The sequence below is a fragment of the Macaca thibetana genome, chromosome 3, assembly GCF_024542745.1.
Source record: "Macaca thibetana thibetana isolate TM-01 chromosome 3, ASM2454274v1, whole genome shotgun sequence".
NCBI lineage: Eukaryota > Metazoa > Chordata > Mammalia > Primates > Cercopithecidae > Macaca > Macaca thibetana.
The window spans coordinates 100,750,347-100,773,022 of NC_065580.1; the positions used below are offsets into that span (position 1 = coordinate 100,750,347).

At 41.7% G+C, this 22,676-nt stretch overlaps 2 protein-coding genes and 1 pseudogene across 3 annotated transcripts in view; 2 read left to right on the forward strand and 1 right to left on the reverse strand.

Annotated features, from left to right (window-relative positions):
• The window catches only part of GARS1 (glycyl-tRNA synthetase 1), a 440,746-nt gene that overhangs the window by 98,288 nt on the left and 319,782 nt on the right, over positions 1-22,676 (forward strand). The gene's annotated exons all lie outside the window — the stretch shown is intronic.
• Positions 9,164-9,301, reverse strand: LOC126951919 (uncharacterized; annotated as a pseudogene).
• The window catches only part of ZNRF2 (zinc and ring finger 2), a 99,353-nt gene continuing 87,302 nt past the window's right edge, over positions 10,626-22,676 (forward strand). Inside the window, exon 1 of one of the 2 annotated variants that reach the window (XM_050783258.1) lies at positions 10,626-12,136. In XM_050783258.1, the coding sequence (XP_050639215.1) occupies positions 11,677-12,136 (460 nt within the window). In that variant the 5' untranslated portion in view covers positions 10,626-11,676. The remainder of the gene's footprint in view (positions 12,137-22,676) is intronic. The other variant, XM_050783259.1, reaches the window with a different exon arrangement.

Below are 22,676 nucleotides of genomic sequence, written 5' to 3' on the forward strand. Positions count from 1 at the left end.
TCCAGCCATTCTGATGTGCACCCTTCCTCTTCAAGAGCCTAAGTTTCTGCTGATAACAAGCCTTCTCGAGGTTCGAGCTGACGGGGGTATATCCTATCTCTCCAGTATGTTGGGGCAGGCAGGGAAAACAAAGGTGAGAACTGCTGATCTCTTGAGCAACACTTTCCAACATTTTAGATTTCACAGGTCAGTGGAAATTCGAAAACAGTTTAGGAATCAATATCAGGGTGCCAATATTTCTTTGTCCCAAAAAAGGAAATGTACATTTAAAAAGGAAGAAACAAAAAACCAAATCTACTCCCCAAATCTATGGCCATCTACAACTATCATAAGGGAAAAAGAATCTAATCTTAGACTAAAGATAGTCTTGTGCATGAAATATATTTAACTTTTTATAGATAACAAAGCTACTGCACTGTCCTAATTTTTCTTATTTCACTGTGAACACTTTATTACAGACCGGTGGTGGTCTGTAGACCAGTGCCTGGAATTACTGCTCCAACAGATATAAACTTCTTCCTGAGGCTATTCATTCTTCCAGTGTGGAAATTTGTATTCTTTATGTCTTGACTGACATGGAAGACAATTATTTTAAATCATAAAAATATCCATTAAGTCATCTGGAAAATTATACACAAGCCATTAGCTAGATTACATTAAATCTAAAAAACAAGACAGTTCTTATCATTTAGTTTCTCAAGCCATCACCATTTCAAATTTGGCCATGGATGGCTATCATTCTAGTATTGAGCACTGAAGGTAACAGGCACTTGCTTCCTTCTTTCCTCTGCGTGATGACTGAGTTTCCCAAAGTCCTAGAGAAGCTGGCCTCACTTTCCAAAACTCTTGTTCCTCTCAAGTTCATATGTGTCAAGCTAAGTAAATTTTCTGCGTGGTGGGACTTATATATTTATTTTTAATTGTTCATCCTGTTTGTGAGCTCCAGAAAAACATTTTTTTACTACTGAAATTCATGAGTTATTATAAAATAAATATATATGAACATTTAATTCAGTATAAAAATCCTGCTGTATTAAAATGAAAACCTAATTGTAGCTGTCATTCTCCTTATTAATATTGGTCTAGACAGTATTTTTCAATTTTTCACCCCATCATTAGTAGTTGTGGGGGGGGGGAGTGTTAAGCAACAGAGCAAGATTTATTGTTAGTATGCCATCTGTTAAAAACTGTACTGGAGAAACCAGACACGTGTACCTCTAAACGTACTGAAATGCTACGTTTTACCAAAGAAATTCTAGGTCATTTCTAATGCCTCTTCGGAATGTCAATGAATTACTATTGCAATTGATTACAAACTCTAAAAAGTAAAAACTCATTATTTTCAAACCCTTTGAATTTGCTGTTTGTACAGGTCAGGTCTGGAGTGCCTTCCTAAAAGTTATTTATCTTCCCCTTTTTTGCTTGCTTCACAAAAGCAACTGAATTCTGTCAGTGTTTTTATCTCTCTCATATATTTCTGAGAGTCAAAACTGCCTTACGAGGTTTTTTGTTTTTTGTTTTTGTCCTTTCTTTGCTAAATCTGTATGTTTTTAGTGCAGCACATTTTGTTTTCTCATCTGTATGATTTGCTTGAAGGTTTTGATATTTACATGTTATAAAAGAAAATGTCCAAAGTGTATGAAAAACACATTCCTTGTAAAATCTCATTATTTCCTAATGTTTAGGTCTGTTTGTTTCAATGTGGAGGTTGTAGAAGTTTTTTGGCATTAGTATTCTAAAGAGTTTAGTGTTTGTTCGTGTGTACGTTTTGCCTATGAGAATGATGTGAAAATGTATCTGCATCCAATCATTTGATCAGTCCTGCAGAAGCTTCTTCCATTCCTACTGTTACTGATGCTGTCCAGCCTTCACTATTTTTTTAATTGAGGTAAAATAGACGTAACACAAAATTTACCATTTTAACCAATTTTAAATGGTTTAGTGACATTAAGTACATTCACAATGTTGTGCAGCCCCCTCATTCTTTTTTACCTGGGTTACTGAAACAACCTTAAAAATGCAGTCTTGCTTCTAATTGTGCCGCCATTAAGGAAGGAACTAGAAACTGTATCTCTGCTGACTTATTTTCATTGGTGTACAGAAGAAAAATGAAAAGACAGAAGCAGCATTCTTTGTCATTTCTTCTGTACCTTAGACTTCTGAGTTGCTGAAAAGGAAATGCAGACAATGTTCTCAGGGCAAAAAAAGGACAAGTACCTGCTGTACTGGTTCCATCCCCTGCTGCAGATCATTCCTTGCTCAGGACATTTCGGCCCAAGCATTTGTTCTGAGAACACATAGAAAATAAAAAAATTTATTTGGCATTAAAGGGTCTGGCCACTGGAAGCACAAAGAAGCTTTCAGAAGTAAATTCTACAGCTTTAAAATGTGCTGAAATGATCATTTCAAAAATTAAAAGGCAAAACTCTTAGATGGCCAAACTAAGTTTGTAAGTGAAAATAAAGAAGCCTGAACTGCTTTGGCCCCCACCAGGGCAGCTGAAATTGGCTGGTGTGCACTGAGTCTTCAGTCCTCTTGAGGGGCAGTAGAGTAGGTGCATCAGAATCAAGGAGCCCACTGCTGCAAATAGCTGTGGTTGGAGCCTTTGGCAGTGCAGTTTTGTATCACTAGATGTCAGTGTGGACTTTCCCAACCTCCACCTTCTTGCCTTTGCAGGAGGTGGACTAGACATCACTTGGGGGCCTTCCTCAAGTCCTGGCAAACATAAGGCTATTTTCAGAACTGTAATTTCACCAAATATTTTGTCCACCTACATATATTGACTTTTAAGAGTTCTAGAAAACACAAACAGAAACTTTGAACCAAAGGTTGTTCTTTTTAATGCTGTGCCTTTCTAATCTCAATGCTTACATTTGGAAGCCTGCTTACAAGGATGTTCCAAGGCCAGCAATGAAAAGTTCCATGTAGGGTCTTTTAACTGCAGCATGGCCAGATACCTGCAGGCCTAGCTTCAAGAAAGTGTGGCTCCTTACACTACCAGGGCTCAGGAGGAGGGGCAGGAAGTCAAGAAGAAGTATATTAGGGCCAAATGTGGTGGCTCAGGCCTGTAATCCCAGCACTACAGGAGGCTGAGGCGGGTGGATCACCAGAGGTCAGGAGTTTGAGACCAGTCTGGCCCACATGGCAAATTTTGTATTAAAAACACAAAAATTAGCTGGGCATGGTGGCGCACACCTGTAATCCCAGCTACTTGGGAGGCTGAGGCAGGAGAATTTCTTAAACCTGGGAGGCGGAGGTTGCAGTGAGCCGAGATCGGGCCACTGCACTCCAGCCTGGGTGACAGAGCATGACTCTGTCTCAAAAAAAAAAAAAAAAAAAAAAGAAAGAAAAGAAAAAAAAAAAAAAAGAAAAGTATATCTGATTAGCCATATAGGGATTTAGTGGCCATATTTATCAGATTTTTTTTTCAAGTAGTTTGTAATCAGCTGCCTTCTGAAACCTTAAAGAATAGTCTTTGTATTAATTTTCCCATTGCTGATGTAACAAATTACCATAAATTCAGTGACTTAAAACAACACAAATTTATCTTACTGTTCTAGAGGTCAGACATCTAAAATGGGACTCAAGTGGACTCACCTAAAATCGAGGTGTCAGGAGGGCTGTGTTCTTCTTGGAGTCTTGGGGAGAATCCATCTCCTTGTCTTTTCCAGCTTCTAGAGGCCACCTCCATCCCTTGGCTGGTGGCCCTCTTCAGGCTTCAAAACCAACAATAGCCTTGAGCATTTCTTTGAACCACTCTGACCCTGCCTCCCTCTTTTACTTTTAAGGAACCTTGTAAGCACCCTGGGACCACACAGACCACCCAGGACTAGCTCCCTATCTCAAGATCCTGAATTTATTGACAACTGCAATGTCTCTCTTGCTCCGTAAGGTAACATATTCAGAGGTTCGAGGGATGAGGACATGGACATTTCTGGGTGGGTGGAGTCGGCACTTTTCTGCCTACTACAGTCATTACTTTTAAAGTAATACATGATGCAATTTTTCAGGTGATGAATTTTTTAACAGACTAATTCAGTGTCACAAACAACTGTTTCTATTGGAGACTATGTTGGAAAATAACAAGGGCTACATTTCCTTCGCTTATGGAGTGATAACAATGAAAATTAATTTGCCACACCCAGCATTCGTATTTGGTCACCTTCCAACTGAACTGAGCACTAACTCCACTCCTTTGTTGACCCCTATGCTCAGGGTGTCCATTCCCAGAACAGCACTGAGCAGAACAGGGTGAACACATACAGAGAGAGCTGGAGACATGATTCCCACACCAAGAAGCACTGAACAAAGTGAAATCCATTGCACTGAGGGACCAGACTAGGGTAACCTGTGCATACCCCTGTGCAAATTCAACATACAGCTGGAGGCCTAAAGCCAAGAGAACCTAACCCCATGCCTTGCCATAACTACAAGGCTGGTTTTGTTCTGCCTATGTAAAGCTGAATTCAGCTCCCTTTCTGGATGAATTTCAACTTCTTAGCTCAGTACGCCAGGCCAGTTACATGCAGCTTTCCAGCCTATTCTCTCACCCTCTCACCTGTTACTCTTCATTCCAGCTATAATTAACTGCTTGAAGTTCTTCAGCTACTCAAAGCCCTCTCTTGCTTCACAATCCCTCAGCCTGGAATGCCTATGGGTGCTGAAGCCAGAAGTCTCTCAAGACTCAGCCCAGCGTCCCTTCTCGAACTACATCTTTGTCCTTCACCAGTCCCCATCCCTTCAGTCAGCTCCAGTATGCTTTTACCACATGGTACTCTGATCATCTCTTCATTTCTATCTAAGTCCCTTGACTAGAAGCTATAAGGTTTTTGAAGCTATATGGTGTTTGATTTAACTTTACATGCCCAGATGCTCAGCCACTCTATTTAAAGAATGAAAATATCTCCAGTGTGGGTCCTAAGGTATTCTGATGTTTCCCTGCACTAGGAATGACCCAGCTCAGGGCTATGTTCCAAAACCTACCCAGTTTAGACTTGTATCCCTAGAATTCAGCCAGAGCCCAGCTAGCTTCTGGGAAACAGAGGGTGGGGTAAATTGACCAGGAGCTCTTGTTGCTCCATCTTCTCATGGTAGAGGAAAGGCAGTCCCGCAACTATGCCTTACCCTTTCCAACCTGGCCTAACTTGGGGGCGTAGATCATTCAATAGCAAACTCAAAGGGAATTGGCCCCCTAAGGCACAAAGTTGCCCTGGCTGAACAGTGGGGAAGACAGCCAACTTCACACACAAACTTAAGGTGGTGATGACAGTCTGTTAAGTCAGTAGTAATTCCGGACATGCATTAATCACTGCTGCCTGCCCTTAGCGAGCCATAGCTGTTACTCAAAGTCTCTTGCATATAGATTGTCTTCAGGCTCTCTAGAAGCAGGCACTGTGGGGAGTTAAAAATAAAGCAGAAATAGAGTTCCTGTACTTGGGAGGCTTAAACAATCTAGTCCTAAAATGTAGGGCTTGCCTTTATGGGGGCTTTTGGCTACCTTTGAGGGAGGAAGTGGTAAGAGAAAATGTCTCATAATACATTTTAATCATACATGTGCAACAATCATTCACGTACAGTATTCATGATTTAAGCAAGTGACAGGAGGCAGTTTGGAGGGTGCATCTGCATTGGAGGAGGGACCACATGCATTATGTAGCAGAGAGCTATTTTTTCTCCAAGCTAGTCTTCACTTCTGTAGGCTGGGAAAATCCCCTCGGTACCGACCCCATGATACATTTTTCCACTAAATTTTATGTCTTTTTAACAGTATGTCCCCAGTAAAGATCTTGGATTCCTTTCAAAACACTATGTATGGAATCTGAGAGTTTCCTTTATAATGGAGTAAAAGCATCATGGGTTGTGGTTGGTTGGTATTAACAGTATTTAAATAAGGGCTCTTAAAAATAAAAAAAAAAATGTTTGAAAGCCCAAGTGAATTAATTGAGAATAGAACGTGATACAAATATTTAAGCTCTTAATAATACTACATACCATTTTGGTAAGCAAAAATTAAGTTATTTTTATTAGCAGGTGCTGACATTGTATCTCAAGCTGTTTTTAGAAAGGAAAATGATTCCGGAATCTATGTTAAACATAGCCATAGGGTCGGTCATCGATTAATCAACATGAAATGCTTTTGTGACACATGTAAGCCTATTTAGGACCCAAAGACTCTTTAGCCAAAGTGTTAACTGCCCTGTGGAATCAAAAGAAAAAAAATGTTTAAGGGTTTAAATATTAGAGATTTCAAATAGGTAGTCTCTGATACCTTAATGATAATTTCCTTTCAAATTTCATCTATCTATCTATGAGTATGTGTACACACACACACACACACACATCCATCCATCCCATGGTGGAAAGATATAGATTTGTCATCATGACATATCATACTATCATCATTATAGCAGTGATGTAAATACTTATTAGTAAACTACTGCTAATTATTACCAATACATCCTTATGCATCAATAATGTATTAAAATTTCACAAAATGCTAAAATCAATTCCAGTGAGTGTTAGTATATATTGAACTGTAAAATGTCACAACCTACTGGAGATAATATGGAAATTATTACAATCTGCTAGGAATAATAACATTGAGATTAAAATTTGTTTCTCTATTAACACATTTCAAAGTACTCTCAAATAGAGACTGAATCTTTTGAGAATCATAACCACTCGATGAAACTGGTATTACTATATGATCATCTGTGTTTTACAGAAGAAACAGGTTTAGCCAGGTTAAGTGGCTTGCCCTAAATCCCACAGCCAGTGTTAGACAAAGCCAGGGCCTAACCCCAGCTTGAGCTCAACCACTTCATGGCATGTACTTTTAATCCTGTCATGATTGGCTCTTGTCTTTTGCTTCTCATTAAAAAACCAATGCAAGTACAGGGGAGGGAAGACAAAATTTTGTTAAAGATATTACATAAACTTTTGATGTTTTCTGAACAATTACCCAACAATGTGATTCGTAAATACTACAAACTAAGCTTTTGAATTTAAGATGTAAGTTTCTAATCACCACTAAGATCTTGGACAGTGTATGTGGGATGTATTAACACATATGTAGGATGTATTAAGATTTATTTTAATGTTTAGATGGTCCATTTGTTTCTTTAAAAAGTAAAATAATAGGAAAATAGGCCTATTTAAAAATAGGTAATTATACATATAGTCCTATTTTGGTAGAGATGAGGTAGTGTACGAACACTTACTTGAAAAAAAGAAAAAAAAAAAACCAAAGCCATAACCATCTCTTAAATCCTATAACAAGGGGAAAAGTGGGATGGCAAAACCTTAGCAAAATGTGTAGGGCTAGTGCTGGCTGCAGGACAGCCCTGTACAGAGGCTGTGGTCCCTGACTGAGAGGACTAATGGGTGTCACTATGCAAATTTGCTGGCCCACACATCAAAGGTCTGATCCAGCAGAGTTTTAAAAGAGAAACCAAGAGAGGAAAGAGGAACGCAAAGGAGAGTAAGGGAATACAAAGGGAAGAGGCTCGCCCCAACTAAACTTCAAACTAGACAACAACAAACTGATTGGTCAGGCATTTTTATTGAAAGCCCAGAAGTAGCTTACCTGTTCCAGTGTGGGTTTGTGGCCAATAATTTTGTCAATGCAAAGTGCTTTAACAGTACCTAATTTTGCACCCCCAAAGCCTTTGGTCAACCTATCATTGAACAGCATCAGGAGGAATATAGTGTATTTTGAAACCTTCAAATTTGAAACATTTTAAAGAGCTGGGCTCTCGTCTCTTAATAAGGTCATGAAGGCATTAAAACAACAGTTCTGATTGTAGAGGAAAGCGCCATTTAGACCAGTGCTTCTCCAAACAAGAGTCTGAAGTCTGACGGCAGCAACATCACTGCGCAGTTTGTTAGGATGCAAATTCTCCAGGCCCAACCCTGAGCTATGGAATGAGAATCATTGAGGGTGGGGCTCAACAGCCTGTTTTAACAAGGTTTTCCTGTAATCCTTGTGTGTGCTAAAGTTTGCAAAGCACTGATTTAGACTACTGTTTATCCAAGTGCAGATTACAACCCCTTAGGGGGTTATAAAATCAATCCAATAAGCGGTGACCAGCATTTTACAAAAGTGAAGTCAAATAGAAAGCAGAGTGCATTTCTGATAGCATGGGTATTATCTCAAAAATCCGTTGCAGTTCTACATATGCGTATACCTGTGTGTACTCATTTGGATGAAGCAGCACTTTTAATTTTTGAAGAACTGGTAGGTATAATAAAGAAGTGACGGCTGGGCGCGGTGGCTCACGCCTGTAATCCCAGCACTTTGGGAAGCCGAGGTGGGTGGATCACAATTTCTGGAGTTCAAGACCATCCTGGCCAACATGGTGAAGCCCTGTCTCTACTAAAAATACAAAAACATGAGCCGGGCATGATGGCATGTGCCTGTATCCCAGCTACTCCAGAGGCTGAGGCAGGAGAATCGCTTGAACCTGGGAGGCGGAGGTTGCAGTGAGCCCAGATCCCACCACTGCACTCCAGCCTGGCGACAGAGCAAGACTCCATCTCAAAATAAATAAATAAATAAAGAAGCGACACATTTTCAATGAAGGCAGAACTATTTGGTTGACAATAACATACATCGAAAGCTTCATGCTGGTGACTGGAGAGAGATGAGAAAGGTGAGGAGAGAGGAAAGAGGGCCAAGGAAAGAACATAGAAGGCCAGCATTTTATCTCCAGAATCCTTGTGGGGAAAGAAACAAAAAGGCCCACCAGAGAGGAGGTGGAAGGGGCATCCACCGCAAGGGAAATGTCAAGGAGAATAAGAACATAAGTTAATGAGTGACATTCAAGAAATAATCGTTTTAGTACAACTGGTGAAGATATATGTATTCACTCACTCATTCATTCATTCATTCATTCACAAAACATTTTTTGTACCATTGCAAGACCAGACACTATGTTAAACACTGGAGGTCCAGACATGAAGTTTATCATGGAGCCAATTGTGACAAGCAAGATGTGTAATAACAATAACATGATCAGAGCTATGAAGGAGTTATTGTACAGCACTGAGTGGGAACACTGAAGTCAGTCTGTGATGCTGGGATGGGGAAGGAGGTGGCAGGAAACATCTGCAGAGGGCACTTAACCAAAATAATGACCATATCTTTTTTTTTTTTTTTTTTTTTAGCCCCCCCTAAGCAGGACGTCAAAAAATTTGGTGGTGAACTCACAATTGTTCCTCTCCACGGAAATCTTTAGTAAAAGGCGAAAGATTTAATAATGACCATATCTTTTTTTTGTTTGTTTTTGTTGAGACAGAGTCTTGCTTTGTCGCCCAGACTGGAGTGCAGTGGCCAGATCTCAGCTCACTGCAAGCTCCGCCTCCCGGGTTCACGCCATTCTCTTGCCTCAGCCTCCCGAGTAGCTGGGACTACAGACGCCCGCCACCTTGCCCAGCTAGGTTTTTGTATTTTTTAGTAGAGACGGGGTTTCACCGTGTTAGCCAGGATGGTCTCGATCTCCTGACCTTGTGATCCGCCCGAATAATGACCATATCTTAACATGATATTGCATATAAAGCACTGAGTACCTTTGTTTTTCCATTAAATATGTGTGTTTGTGTACATAGATACACGATGCATGTCTTTATATGTATACATATATTCTCCATTTGTTTAAAAACTTGATTCCCATACCCTAAGAGTGATGAAAATCATTACATAAACGACTTATTGCAAATAGTGAAAAATGGCAAAGTATTTATTTCTGTAGTTTCATAAAACACCACTTGCTATTATTTTCAAGTAGAGACTAGACATTTTCAAAATGGGAGTCTCAGAGCAGGCTATTCCCTGGGTATCCAGACCCCACTCTGCCGTGAAGAGACCACACCAACACCGAGGAATGCACTGAAGAGAATTTTATTACATTCAATTTTAGAGAAGTTATAGGATCTTAAAGATGCAGGTGCCCTAGGATTTAACACAAAAAGTCGGCCAGGTGCGGTAGCTCACACCTGTAATCCCAGCACTTTGGGAGACCGAGGCGGGTGGATCACTTGAGGACAGGAGTTCGAGACCAGTCTGGCCAACATGGTGAAACCCTGTCTCTACTAAAAATACAAAATTAGCCAGGTGTGGTGGCACGCGCCTGTAATCCCAGCTATTCTGGAGGAGGAGGCAGGAGAATCGCTCGAACCCGGGAGGAGGTTGCAGTGAGCCGAGATCGCACCACTGCACTCCAGCCTGGGTGACTGAGCGAGACTCGGTCTCAAAAACAAAAACAAAAACAAACCTGAAGTCCAAAAAAGTAAAATAATTTGCTCACTACACATAATTTAGTTTGGTGTTGGGCCTAGATCTTAGGTTTTGTGAGTCAGGTGCAGCATTCCTGGCACGACGGTTTTTGCCCTACCACGGAAGGTCAAGTTGGATTATCCCGAGTTCTTCCAACTCTGCGCTTCCTCCCAGGTTGGTGTTTCACGAGTGAGTCTAATTCAGATCAAGCTGGCTTTTGAGATTCTGTTTTTTTTTAAATCAGTGTGTAACACCAACACCCACCGAAACTAAATGGCTCTGGGCACAGGACACAGCCATTCACGCCCCCTGCCAGGAAAAGCTGCAGCTGACACAGGCTCCTCCAGCGTCGGCGGGCCACGTGCGGGAGGAGGGGCCGCCTTCTGGTTGGCGCCGGGTGTCCGTCCCTCCTATCAGCGTAGGCCCCGCGAGGAAGACACGGGCTCGCCCTGGCTGGCGGGGCGGGGCCAGACACCTGTCCATCACCGAGTCCACGGGTGGCAGCACCTACCACACCGCAGTACCTTGGAGAGGCGGAGCAGGGGCGGGCAGGTCGCGGCCAGGGGAGGCGGAGCAAGGCCGGCAGGAGCCAATCGGCCCGGCGGCGCGAGGGGGCGGGGGCGGGGTCACCGCGCGCGACCCAAACACACGGGCTGGGCGCACCCTGCCGCCGCGCCGCTCCGCGGTCTTCCGGCGCGAGGGCCAGGGCACCTCCTCCCCTCTCGGGCACCCCCACCTTCGCGGCCCAGATCCTCCCGCCAGCCCGGCCCCTCCTTCGCAGGGGGAGCGAGGAGACGGTTGCCGGGAAGCGCGCGCCACCCCTCCCTCCCATTCTTCGTCCTCCCCTCGCGCGCCACCCGTTTTTCCTCTTTCTCCGTTAATAACAGCTGGGTGGCTGGGGGAGGAGGGAAGGTGGCCCCGGCGGAGTCTGGGCCGGCGCCTCCCACTCAGCCGCCAGCCGCCGTGGGAGCCGGAGGATGGCGGCGGTAGCAGCGGCCGCCCGAGAGGAGGCGGTGCCGAGGCCCGGGGCGCCGAGCGCGGCGGCAGAGAGCGGCAGCAGCCCGTCGTGGCGCACCAGAACCGAAACCAGCGGCAGCCGCACGGCCACCTGAGCCGCCCGTTCCTGCTGGAGCCAGCGAGGGGTGCCAGCCGCCGGGACCTCTTCCTCTCCGCGTCTCTTCGTCTCCTGCGCCCGCGTCAGGCCGCCGGCCTCGCCCACTGCCCCGAGAAGAGCGCGCCGGGCGCCTACTGCCCCTCGGGGCGCCGGGCGGCGGCCCTGGACGTGCGGGGGCCTCTCTGGGCCGGCCGCGGCGCCTCGGCCCTGCCCTTTAGCTCCTGCGCTCGCTCCCGCCCTCCCGGCTCTCGGGGCGCAGCGCGCGGGCCCGGCCCAGGGCAGGGCGGACATGGGCGCCAAGCAGAGCGGCCCGGCCGCCGCTAACGGCCGCACGCGCGCTTACTCGGGCTCGGATCTCCCTTCCAGTAGCAGTGGAGGGGCCAATGGGACCGCGGGCGGCGGCGGGGGCGCTCGGGCTGCCGCGGCTGGGAGGTTCCCGGCTCAGGTGCCCAGCGCTCACCAGCCCAGCGCCTCAGGCGGCGCCGCGGCGGCCGCGGCGGCCCCAGCAGCCCCGCGCAGCCGCTCCCTCGGCGGGGCCGTGGGGAGCGTGGCGTCGGGGGCCCGCGCGGCGCAGTCCTCCTTCAGCATCCCGAACAGCAGCAGCGGCCCTTACGGCTCGCAGGACTCGGTGCACAGCAGCCCTGAAGACGGCGGCGGCGGCCGGGACCGGCCGGTGGGCGGGAGCCCCGGCGGGCCGCGCCTGGTGATCGGCTCCTTACCAGCTCACCTCTCGCCGCACATGTTTGGAGGTACGGACCCCTCTCCGCGCGCCCGCGCTCGGTCCTCCCGCGGCTGCACGTGGGTCGTGGCCGCCGGCTATTTTTACCCTTCTCCTTTTCTCCTTCCGCCGGGCAGGTCTCCATCCTGGGAAGAAACCCCCGGCACTTAACTCCTGCGGTGCCGCTATCGCGTAGACGCGTGGTTTGGTTTTTAAACATCGTGAGCACCCTCACCTCAGCGGCTCCCCGGTAGAGAAAGTCTGTTTTCCATAGAGATGACTGGAGCAAATGTTGTTTTACAACAAACAGACGAAACAGCCCTTGTGGTTGTGGCTTTTAGTACCAGGAAGTCAGGAGGAGACCCGTTGCTAAATGTAGTTCTATCTGGGGACTCAGTGGGGAACAGTTTTTAAAGGCCAAAAGTCAAAGGGTCTCGAATGAACGCTGAGTTACCATCTTTGGACTGACTTTTAATATAAAGCTATAATCCTTAAATCTGTGTCAGTCCCACTTACTATGTCACTTTAATTGTATGAATGCGTTAATGAAAAGTTTGTTTTTAAACCTCACTAAACCGCTACTTAAGGTCACAGTTAATGTGAGTCCTGCTTAATTTGGAAAACATTTAGAAAATGGAAAAATTTCCTAAGGAAGTAAAAATTTTGCAAATCAGCCTACTAGGTTCTTTTGAAGAGCAGTGTTGGCTAGAGTTAAGGAAAAGTCAGTTGTGAAAAATGGGCATTTTTAATAGCAAAAGATGGCTTTACTGTAGAAACAGGAGGAAGGGTGCATTGTCCTGGGAAAATGAATTCTTCTTCAGTTGTGTTTTATGCTGATCTACTTTATTGCAAAACGCTAATAGTAAATGAATCAAGACCACCTCCCCTCCCCGATTTATGAAAATAAATAGAAGTATAGAAGATAAGCATTCCCATTTCATCGCATTATGCATCCGATATTAGAAGAATTCGCAGCTGAGCACAGATTAGCAGCGAAAACAGCATCCCCTACATTTTTGTGCCTCTTTTACTCATGTATTTGTAAACGTAGGAACTTTGAGTGGAGACTTAGTAAAGTGGAATACGTAGTAATTTATCTGTTCTGATGTTCTGTACTATCAGCATACACGCCAGCATAAATTAAAAATAAGAATGTCATGTTTAATTTTTCCCATCTTTTAGTAACGCTTTGCACATTCAATATGGAATGACGCTTGACTTTTAATTAGCTACCTTGTTTTAAAGTAATTTTTGCTGCTTAAAAATATGCATCCCTCTTAAAATTGGGCCATTTTAAAAAGTCATTTGCTTTTGAGTAAAGGAACTCTACTGGTGTCCTTAAAGTGATTTGATCACAACTAACCTACCAGTTGAAGTTGCTGTAGTCCACATTGAAGAATATAAAAGGCAGTTTCTGAGAATTGGTGATTAGTGTGAGATTGAAGAGCAAACTGGTTTTTAATATTTATATTTTTAAAGTGAAAATTTGCATTTAGCAGTTATCAGAAGGTGAATATTTAAGTTTGCTAAAGAAGGGTGAATAGGAAAAGCCTTGTCAAGTTAATAGTTAATATTTATTTAATATGCTGATTTTTAAAAATTCATTTTCTAAGAGCTGATAATTCCCTTGGAGAAACATTATATTTCTGTGGGTTTATTTTGTTAAGTAAATGCATTCCGTTCAGAGCAAGGGACAAACAGTTGAGCTCCATGCTTCCTAGTAAATGAGTAAATCAAAATACCTAGTTGCTTAAAGTTGGAGATAAAGCATTTATCTTTTTTCTTATCTAAGTTCTAGGTTTGTGCACTCACTATAGTTCTTTTAGTGCTGTTGGGGTTGGGTGACAGGGACCTAGTAGTACAGTGACAGTTTCTGAGGAACTTATAGCAGCGTGTCTCAACCGGCTTTGTGGAGAGAATTGTGCTGTAGTGTGCAATGCATTTTAACTTTTAGCTCCAGTGCATTTAGGACGGTTTTAGTTATGTATCATTCTTGGAACAGTTGAGAAAACAGTCACTGAAATAATTTCCTGTGTTTGGTGATTCAGATGAGGAACCTCAGTTGAGAATTGCTGGAAAGGGATTGGAGAAACTACCTATTCTTATATGACAGGATCAGATGAAAGTGCCACATCCTGAAATTTTTGTTGAGACAGGGAGATGGAATACACTTATGTAAAAACCCATCTTAGTGGCATGCTTTACTGAGATTTTTACCTATATTTTAGTGGACAGGTTATTAGGAAAATAATAGAAGCATGTTTCTCATCATCTTGAGATTTAGGGAGCTAGATGAAGAATCATAATTAAAAAAATTAGACTTGACTATACTTCACATTTACTTAATTTTTTTAGTATCTATTATAGCATTATTGTATTCAGTTACAAATTGTATAAATGGTTATATGCAAATAACTCCATCTGAAAATTGATAAAAGGATTATTTCAGTATTAATGGAAAGTTCATATTGTTTTTTGTAAAACTGTTGTTTTAATTGTTGTTTAGATTATTCACATCTCCTAATAAGAAAATATGGTACCAATAAGATTCAAAATTATTCTCTTGTGAGCTGTCATGTAATTTATAGAGAATGAAAAACAGTCCCCCCCCCCTTTTATTTTTAACACTTAAAGATTCTAGCAAGTGGAATTGTTAGTAGTTTCCTCACAATGAATTGCCACATTGAACGAGGAAGTTTTCTGTGTTGGTTTTATGTTTTGCTGTCTTTTGGACATCTATTTTGGCTATATACGCTCTTATTCTCTCTAGAGACTGGAAGAAAAATGCCTAATCCAGATATTTCAGTTTGTAGAAATTTCCTAGAATTGAGTTGTTGGACATCAGAATATGATTATATTTATATGGGAGTTTTTAGGTGAAGTAAATCTTGTCTTTGTTATTCTTTTCAGACTGGGGAGTGTTAAAGTGAACAGACACTTTCTTGACTACTGCTAGTATTGTCCATCACCTTTGTTTTAAAACAGGTCTTAAGGGTATTTCCTAATATTTAAAAATCTTGATAGTATCTTAGAGAGGGTTTGTTTGCCTTTAATTTATTTCTACTTTTTTTTCCACTGTCAAGTAGCTTTGTGCATAAGAGCATAACGTGAGTGGTAAAATAGCCTTTATTGATGCGGCAAGGATGGGGTAGATGAATTGGGCTATAGAAATATACCAGTAAATGGAGATTATTTCCAGAGAAATCGTGTGGACTTCTATAATGTGTCCTTGAGTCCGGAAGTGAAAATGTAAAATGACTTAATCTCAGACAACCAGTGGTGCTGGGTTGCTTTTGACCTCCTGATTTTCTTGAGCTTTTTTGGGTGTGGCTTGCTCTTGAGTATTTCAGTAGTCTGATTGTCATTCAGGTGCCTTGTTACTTGTGAAACATGTTTTCTTATATTAAAAGAGTGCGGGTTATCTCTTAAAACTGAATATGTTGAAGAAGACCTATATTTCTAGGAAGATTTCTCTTAATTTTTAAGGCAGATGTGAAGTTTTATGGTGTTAGGTTATCTTCATCAATTAACCATTATTGAATTGGTCTCAGTTATCACTTCTTACCAATATCAAGTGCCAAAATGTTTGAATTTGGGATATTGTAATTTATTTCCTATTCTTGAATGTTATTTTGTGCCATTGAAGGCTTTTATGGGGAGTGGCAGAAGAGGAATGTTTGCCTCTTTCTAAGAAAAATGAGCCTTCTAACCACAACCCCTGCCACTCCTGAAGTAACAAGAATTTTGGTGGTTATTGTTTCTCACTTGTAATTTCATACCTTCGTATTATATGCTTTGCTGTGTGTAAGTGTGGCCTATGTCGTGGAAGTTTCTGCTTTGGGGATTTTTTGGAACTATTCTTGACTGCAAGGTGGGGAGGATTGATGAGTTGCACAGGGCATCACCTGATCTGAGAGCAGCATGACCTGAGAACCTGGTATTTTGATGCTTTGCTGGCTGGTGCAGTGCCTGAGGGAGTAAGAGCCCTGTTGTTGTAAGATAGTGTCCTACTCCCTCAGGCACATCTCCAGCAAGTCCCTTGCTGTCCTCCAATTTGATTGCTTTGCCTGATGACTAGTAAGTAAGTTCTTCTGACTACCAAATATCGTTAATTAGATATCAACTTTTAAACTATTTATTATTGTTTGGGCTTGTAAGGAGAATTGCCCTAATGTTACACTTATTACATCTACTAAGTATTATGTAAAATTGGGTATATTGGCAAATGTGTTAAAAGAGAGTGTAGGAACTGCTTTATGTAGCAAATTACTTCCTAAGTTTTACCTTATGTAAATATTCTTAAGAACTATTGTTTATTTGAAATGTTAGTCTGTGTTTTAATTTTGCATGTACATGACATTTACTTGTTTAGAAATTGGACAAAACGTAGGCCTTTTTGTAAAAAAAGAGTTCAGAAATGCCTTAGGTTCTGATTTTATTCGTTTTCTAAGCTGCTTATTAACAAATGACTACAAATTTAGCGATTCTAAGCAACACATTTACTACCTCGCAATTTCTGTGGGTCAAGAGGCTGGGCACAACTTAGCTGTGGCCTCTGTAAGACTGCAGTCAAAGTGTTGGCCAGGGCTGGGTTGTTATCTAGAGACTCAACTGGGGAAAGGTCTGCCCCCAGACTTCCTTGGGTTATTGGCTGAATTTCTTTCTTTGTGTCTGTTAGGTTCAGAGCAGCTTGCTTCTTCAAGGTCAGCACAGGAAGAGAGTCTAGCAAAGGTGAACTGGTACTATGTTCTTACATAATCATGTACACGTAATCACATACAACCCATTGCCTTTGCTGTATTTCATTGATTAGAAGCAAGCCATAGGTCCAGTTCACGTGCAAGGGGAGGGAATTATACAAAGGTTTAAACACCAGGAAGTGTAGGAATCAAGAACAGTCACATCAGTTCTGTCTGCCACATGGATTATAGACTTAGATTGACAGTTGAACATGTAACTTTTTTGTCAAACTCATTTTCTATTTACTTTTAAAAAGTTGTCCTAATGCATATGGTAAGTATAGTATTAATAAACATGAATCGAGCCCCTTTTAGGGGCTGCGCATTGTAGTTACTGAGGGTTCAAATATGGGGCTTCTTTATGCACTGCTCAACTCTCCACTGAATTTGAGAGATGGGTATATGTGATTATTATACGGTGCAACAAATTCTGTAATAGAACTGTTAGCAAAATGCTTAGTGAAGTATCTTTGTCTAGGCTAGTCAAAAAATGCTTCCCAGAGGAGGGTACATTTGAACTGTAGTTTGAAGGATTTAGAAGTTTTACGGAGAGAGGGCACTATAGACTAAAGAGAAATCCACAGAAGCGTGGGTTTTGATAGGGCATACTGAAAAGTTAAATATGTCTGGACTGCAGGGTGCATAGAGGAATGATGAGAACCTGAAGCTAGAAAAATAGAAAGTGGAGCCAGTTGAAGGATTTTGTAGTGCTATAGGTTTGTTTTATCTCATGAAGTTTGAAAGCAGGGGGAGTATCATGATTAGGCCATTGGGCACAATTAACAATCGTAGTTTGCGTGGATGGCAACCTTCTCTAGTGGTGCAGACTTCAGGCTGTATGCAGCAACCCTTATCAGGATTCAGTTCTTAAGGAGGAGAGTGTGATAGCAGGAGGGTAAGTTAGGATTCGAATTTTAGAATATAACTGATAGAAGATGCCTATGTTGAAAACATGGCATTGGTGAGGGAGAAGAAAAGTTAGATTTGATTGAGATTTCTAAGGTAGAACTGATAGAATTGAGAACCAGGGTACATAGTGATGTCTTTAACCAGTATTAAAGATGAAAAGAACAAGTTTTAGGAAATGATAATGAGTTCCTTTTAGGCCTGTTAAATTTGAGTGGCTGTAGGATTTCCACCTGGATAGAAGTATCCTTTAAGTGGTTGGAAACATGAGTCTCTAATTCAGGATATTACAAAAAATTGAGAAATCAATTTTCAGGTTATAAATGAATCCAGAAAGTGGTTAAGATTACTAAGGGATGAATATAAATCGACGAAGGACAAGGATGGAATCCAGAGAAGCAAATATTTTAAGAGACAGGCAGAGGAAGAGGCCAGCAATTAGAATTCAACCACAGGGAAAGGAAGTTTTTTAAAACCTTTTTTTTTTTAATTATAAAAATAATATCTGTTCACTAAAGAAAAATTAACATACAGAAAAGCATGTATAAAAATCGCAAATCACTTGTAATCTTATCACCAGAAATAACCAGAAAAAAGTGTTAATGTCTTTTATATATGTATTTGTTTTAGACACAAAATTAGGAATATTCATTTTTATATTGTTTTGATTTTAACCTTTCTGATATTCTAATACAAAGTTTTAAAGCTACAATTTTTCCTCTAAGAATTGCTTTACCTGAATCCCACTGATTTTGAAGTGTTCTTGTTAACATTCAGTGAAAAATGTATTTTAATTTCCCGTATGATTTCTTCTTGATCCATGGGTTACATATCCTTTGATAATGTGCTCTTTCCATTTCCACCAGTTTCTAACATCCCATTGAAATTTTTTATAACAGCATTTTTAATTATTACCCAGTATTCCAAAAATCACTCAAATATTTAACGAGGACCCGCTCTTCTGGACACTGTTCTGGAGATACAGCAGTGAAGAAATAAGATAAAAATCCCTGCTTTTAGGGGCCTTATTATTCTATTTGGGAGAGAGAGTAAACAAACAAGTAAAGTAAATAGTGTGTTAGGGCATTCAGTGTAATGGAAAAAAATGGAGTGCAAAGGCTGATAGAGATTCTGGGATGGAGCCCTGTCTACAGTTGCTATTTTAAATAGGGTTTTAAGGATGACCTCACTGACAAGGTGACAATTCAAGCAGAAAGTGAAGGAGCAAGCCATGAGGATCTCTGGGGGAAAAACATTTTCAGGCACAGGGAACAGTAACTGTAAAGGCCCTGAGGCATGAGTGTACCCGATATGTAGATTTACTGCAGCTGGAGTGCAGAGGGCTGTAGAAGATGAGAGCATAGTGGGGTGGCGTGAGGTTGGGACAGAATCATAAACTGCCTCGTAACCACTGACCTGTAGTTTCTGGCTTTGGTTTTAAAATGGGATGGGGAGACACTGGAGTATTTTTGTGCAGAGGATTGACATAATCTGACTTGGGTTTTAAAGGATTACTCTGGCTATTGTGTGAGGTGGCAAGAGTCAGCAAGGAGGCAGAAATCCAGATGAAAGATAACAGTGGCTTGGAGTAGGGTGGCAGTGCTGGAGGTGCTAAGCCGTGGCCAGATTCTGGATATCCATGTTTTGAAGATAGAGCCACCTGGATTAGATGTGGAGGTATGAGAGAAAATGAAGAGTCAGGGATTTATTTGGTTGTTCCTTATTGTTAAGCATTTAGTTTGTTTGCAGTTTGGTACAGTTGTAATAAAATACTGTTGCCGTGAACATCCTGGTAAGCAAATTTTTACAGTTTTTTTTTTTTTTCCCCCCTTTGGATGGAGTCTCGCTCTGTTGCCCAGGCTACAGTACAGTAGTACGATCTTGGCTGACTGCAACCTCTGCCTCCCAGGTTCAAGTGATTCTTGGGCCCCAGCCTCCCAAGTAGTTGGGATTACAGGTGTGCACACCATGCCTGACTAATTTTTGTATTTTTAGTAGAGACTGGGTTTTGCCATGTTGGCCATGCTAGTCTCAAATGCTTGGCCTCAAGTGACTCGCCCACCTCAGCCTCCCAAAGTGCTAGGATTACAGGCGTGAGCGCCCGGCCAGTTCTTAAAAATTTACCAGCGACATGGGATTGCCAGAAACAAAGATATGCTTTGTTCAAGGCATTTGATCTTTATTGCCAATTTGCTCATTAGAAATGGAAACAGCTTCTAGCAAGGTATAATCTTTAGGACTATGTAAAATTTTTTAACCCATACAAACTTGTGTGGTTTTTGATATTTATAAGTGCAGATTGGTAGATATATTTTGAGTAATATCACCTATCAGAGTCATTATTTCATTTTAGAGCTCTTTTTTTAGCAATGAAAATATTTAGTGTGTCAGAAAATTATAGGTATATTCAGCCATTTCAATTTCATAAGTTCTGACCATGTGGAATATCCTAATTTTTGCTTGATTGTGGTTAGTCTGTAATAGTTCTTTAATTTACCTATTTATATGTGAACTGAGGAAAAAAAAAGGAACAAAGAAGCCAGATATACATAATGGGTTATTTCTTTTGTGTAATATGTTTCAGAGAGCCAGTGCTCAGTTTGGACAATAAATTTTGCTATTTTTGTTGGTTTTTAATTTTTTCCTACTGTTACCTCTATTCTGTTCTTTCTCATTTTGTAAAGTTAATTTTGTTCTTTCTCCTAGCTTCTTAGTTCTTTTATTTTTTATTGAATATTTTTTAATGATAAAAGTGTTTAAGGCTGTGTTTACTTCTTGTTACATATAGTCACTTCCCATAGCTTTGGATACTTACCATTTTCATTATCATTGAGTACACATTTTCTTTTTCTTTGAAAAGTCAGTTCTATCGAGGAATAATCATGTTAACTGCATTTTGATATTTTCTTTTACTTGGAAGTTATTTTAAAGTGTGGCTTTATTGTGGTTGTCCGTAATACTACCCTTTCGTTACTTCTAGTGTTAATTTAGAAATATTGAACCGTGACTGGGCATGGTGGCTTACACCTGAAATCCCAGCACTTTGGGAGGCCGAGGTGGGTGGATCATCTGAGGTCAGGGGTTCGAGTCAAGCCTGGCCAACATGGTGAAAGCCCATCTCTACTAAAAATACAAAAATCAGCCAGGCATGGTGGCAGGTGCCTGTAATCTCAGTTTACTAGGGGCTGCTGAGGCAGGAGAATTGCTCGAACCCGGGAGGCAGAGGTTGCAGTGAGCTGAGATTGTGCCACTGTACTCCAGCCTGGATGACAGAGCAAGACTCCTGTTCAAAAAATAAAAAAAGTATTGCACCATGGTCAGAGAATCTTAAGTCTGTCAGTTGTAAAGGATAGAAGCATAACTCAAAATAACATTAGGTGGAAAAACTGTATATTGTTTCAAATTACTGAAAAGAATCCTAGGGTAACTTAGAGAATTGAAGGAACTAATGCAGGAACCAAGGCCCCTGGAGCTGAAATTTAGAGAGGGGGGTGTGGAGGGGGCGAGAGAGAGAGAGAAAGTGTGTGTGCGCGCGCGTGTGTGTTTATGTCTTTGTGTCTGTGTGTGTCTGGGATTACAGGTGTCAGCCACTGCCCCCAGGCAGTATGGACCTTCTTTAAGCTGGGGCCTTGAGACTCTGTACTTTGAACTACATGCGATCTTTCAGGCCTGAAGGGAGTATCTTTCTCTACCTCCAGACTCAGATTAACTCAGTTTGAGTTCTGTGTGTGTCCATAAATTACAAAAGCAGAGATGGGATGCACTTTATGTCCAGGCTGTATTCTGTTATTGTGGGGAAGAGTTTAAGTCTTCAAGTCATGTTTCTTGGGCTGACCTTAAGCAAATTTCTTAGTTCCTCTGTACCTCTGTTTTCTCATCTCTAGAATCAGGCCAGGTGCAGTGGCTTGCTCCTGTAACCCCAGTACTCTAGGAGGCCGAGGGGGGCGATTGCTTGAGCTCAGGAGTTCGAGGCCAGCCTGGGCAACATGGGGAAACCCCGGTTCTACCAAAAATACAAAAATTAGCCAGGTGTGGTGGTGCGTGCCTGTAGTCCCAGCTACTCCAGAGGTTGAAGCAGGAGGATCGCTTAAACCCAGGAGGCTGAGGTTGCGGTGAGCCAGGATTACACCACTGCACTCCAGCCTGTGTGACGGAACGAGACTCTGTCTCAAAACAAAACAAAAACCTGCTTTTGTAGTATTGTGAGGGTTAAAGTAGTCCACATACTTCATGCCTTTATGCTTCTAACTATTGAACGAACCTCTTCAATGAATGAAAAAGTTAAAACATCCAAGATTTATGCCCCACTTCCAGTCTTACCCTCCTCAAAAGACCGTGCGCTTTACTCTGATACCATATTCCTTTCACTTGCCAACTGCTCAGACTGCAGAAGCAATCCAGTTGTCATTATTTTTATAATATGTATCTTCCTTGTATTTATAGAATTCTCCTCTGGACATTTAAATTGAGTTTTTCAGCACATTTACCCTGCTAAACACATGGTAAAAACTTTGTAAATATTGAATGTTTCCCAAAATGTATTTGATAACTACTTTATTGTTTTAAGATAAGATTATTATCAGAATTATTGCTGTGTTTAAATTATGTATAAAAATGTATTGCTCTAGAAAGAAGTGGTGGGCTATGTTTTTATTTGTGTAATGTAAATATAGATATACATTAATTTTTGAACCAAATAGGTATAATGTAGATTATATAAATGGAGGCAGTTATAAAATAGCCTTAGAAGTAAAATTATACTGTGCTTATAGCTCTTTTATAACCATTTGAAGGTGTTACAAAGTGTTACCAATGTGAGTGTGTTTTGTGGGCGGTCGAAGATGGTTGGAAGGATGGTTGATAAGGTAGGTCAGTGTTTTCATTAAGTGTGTGCTGCTGCTTCAGGGCAGAGGCTGAAAAACTTAG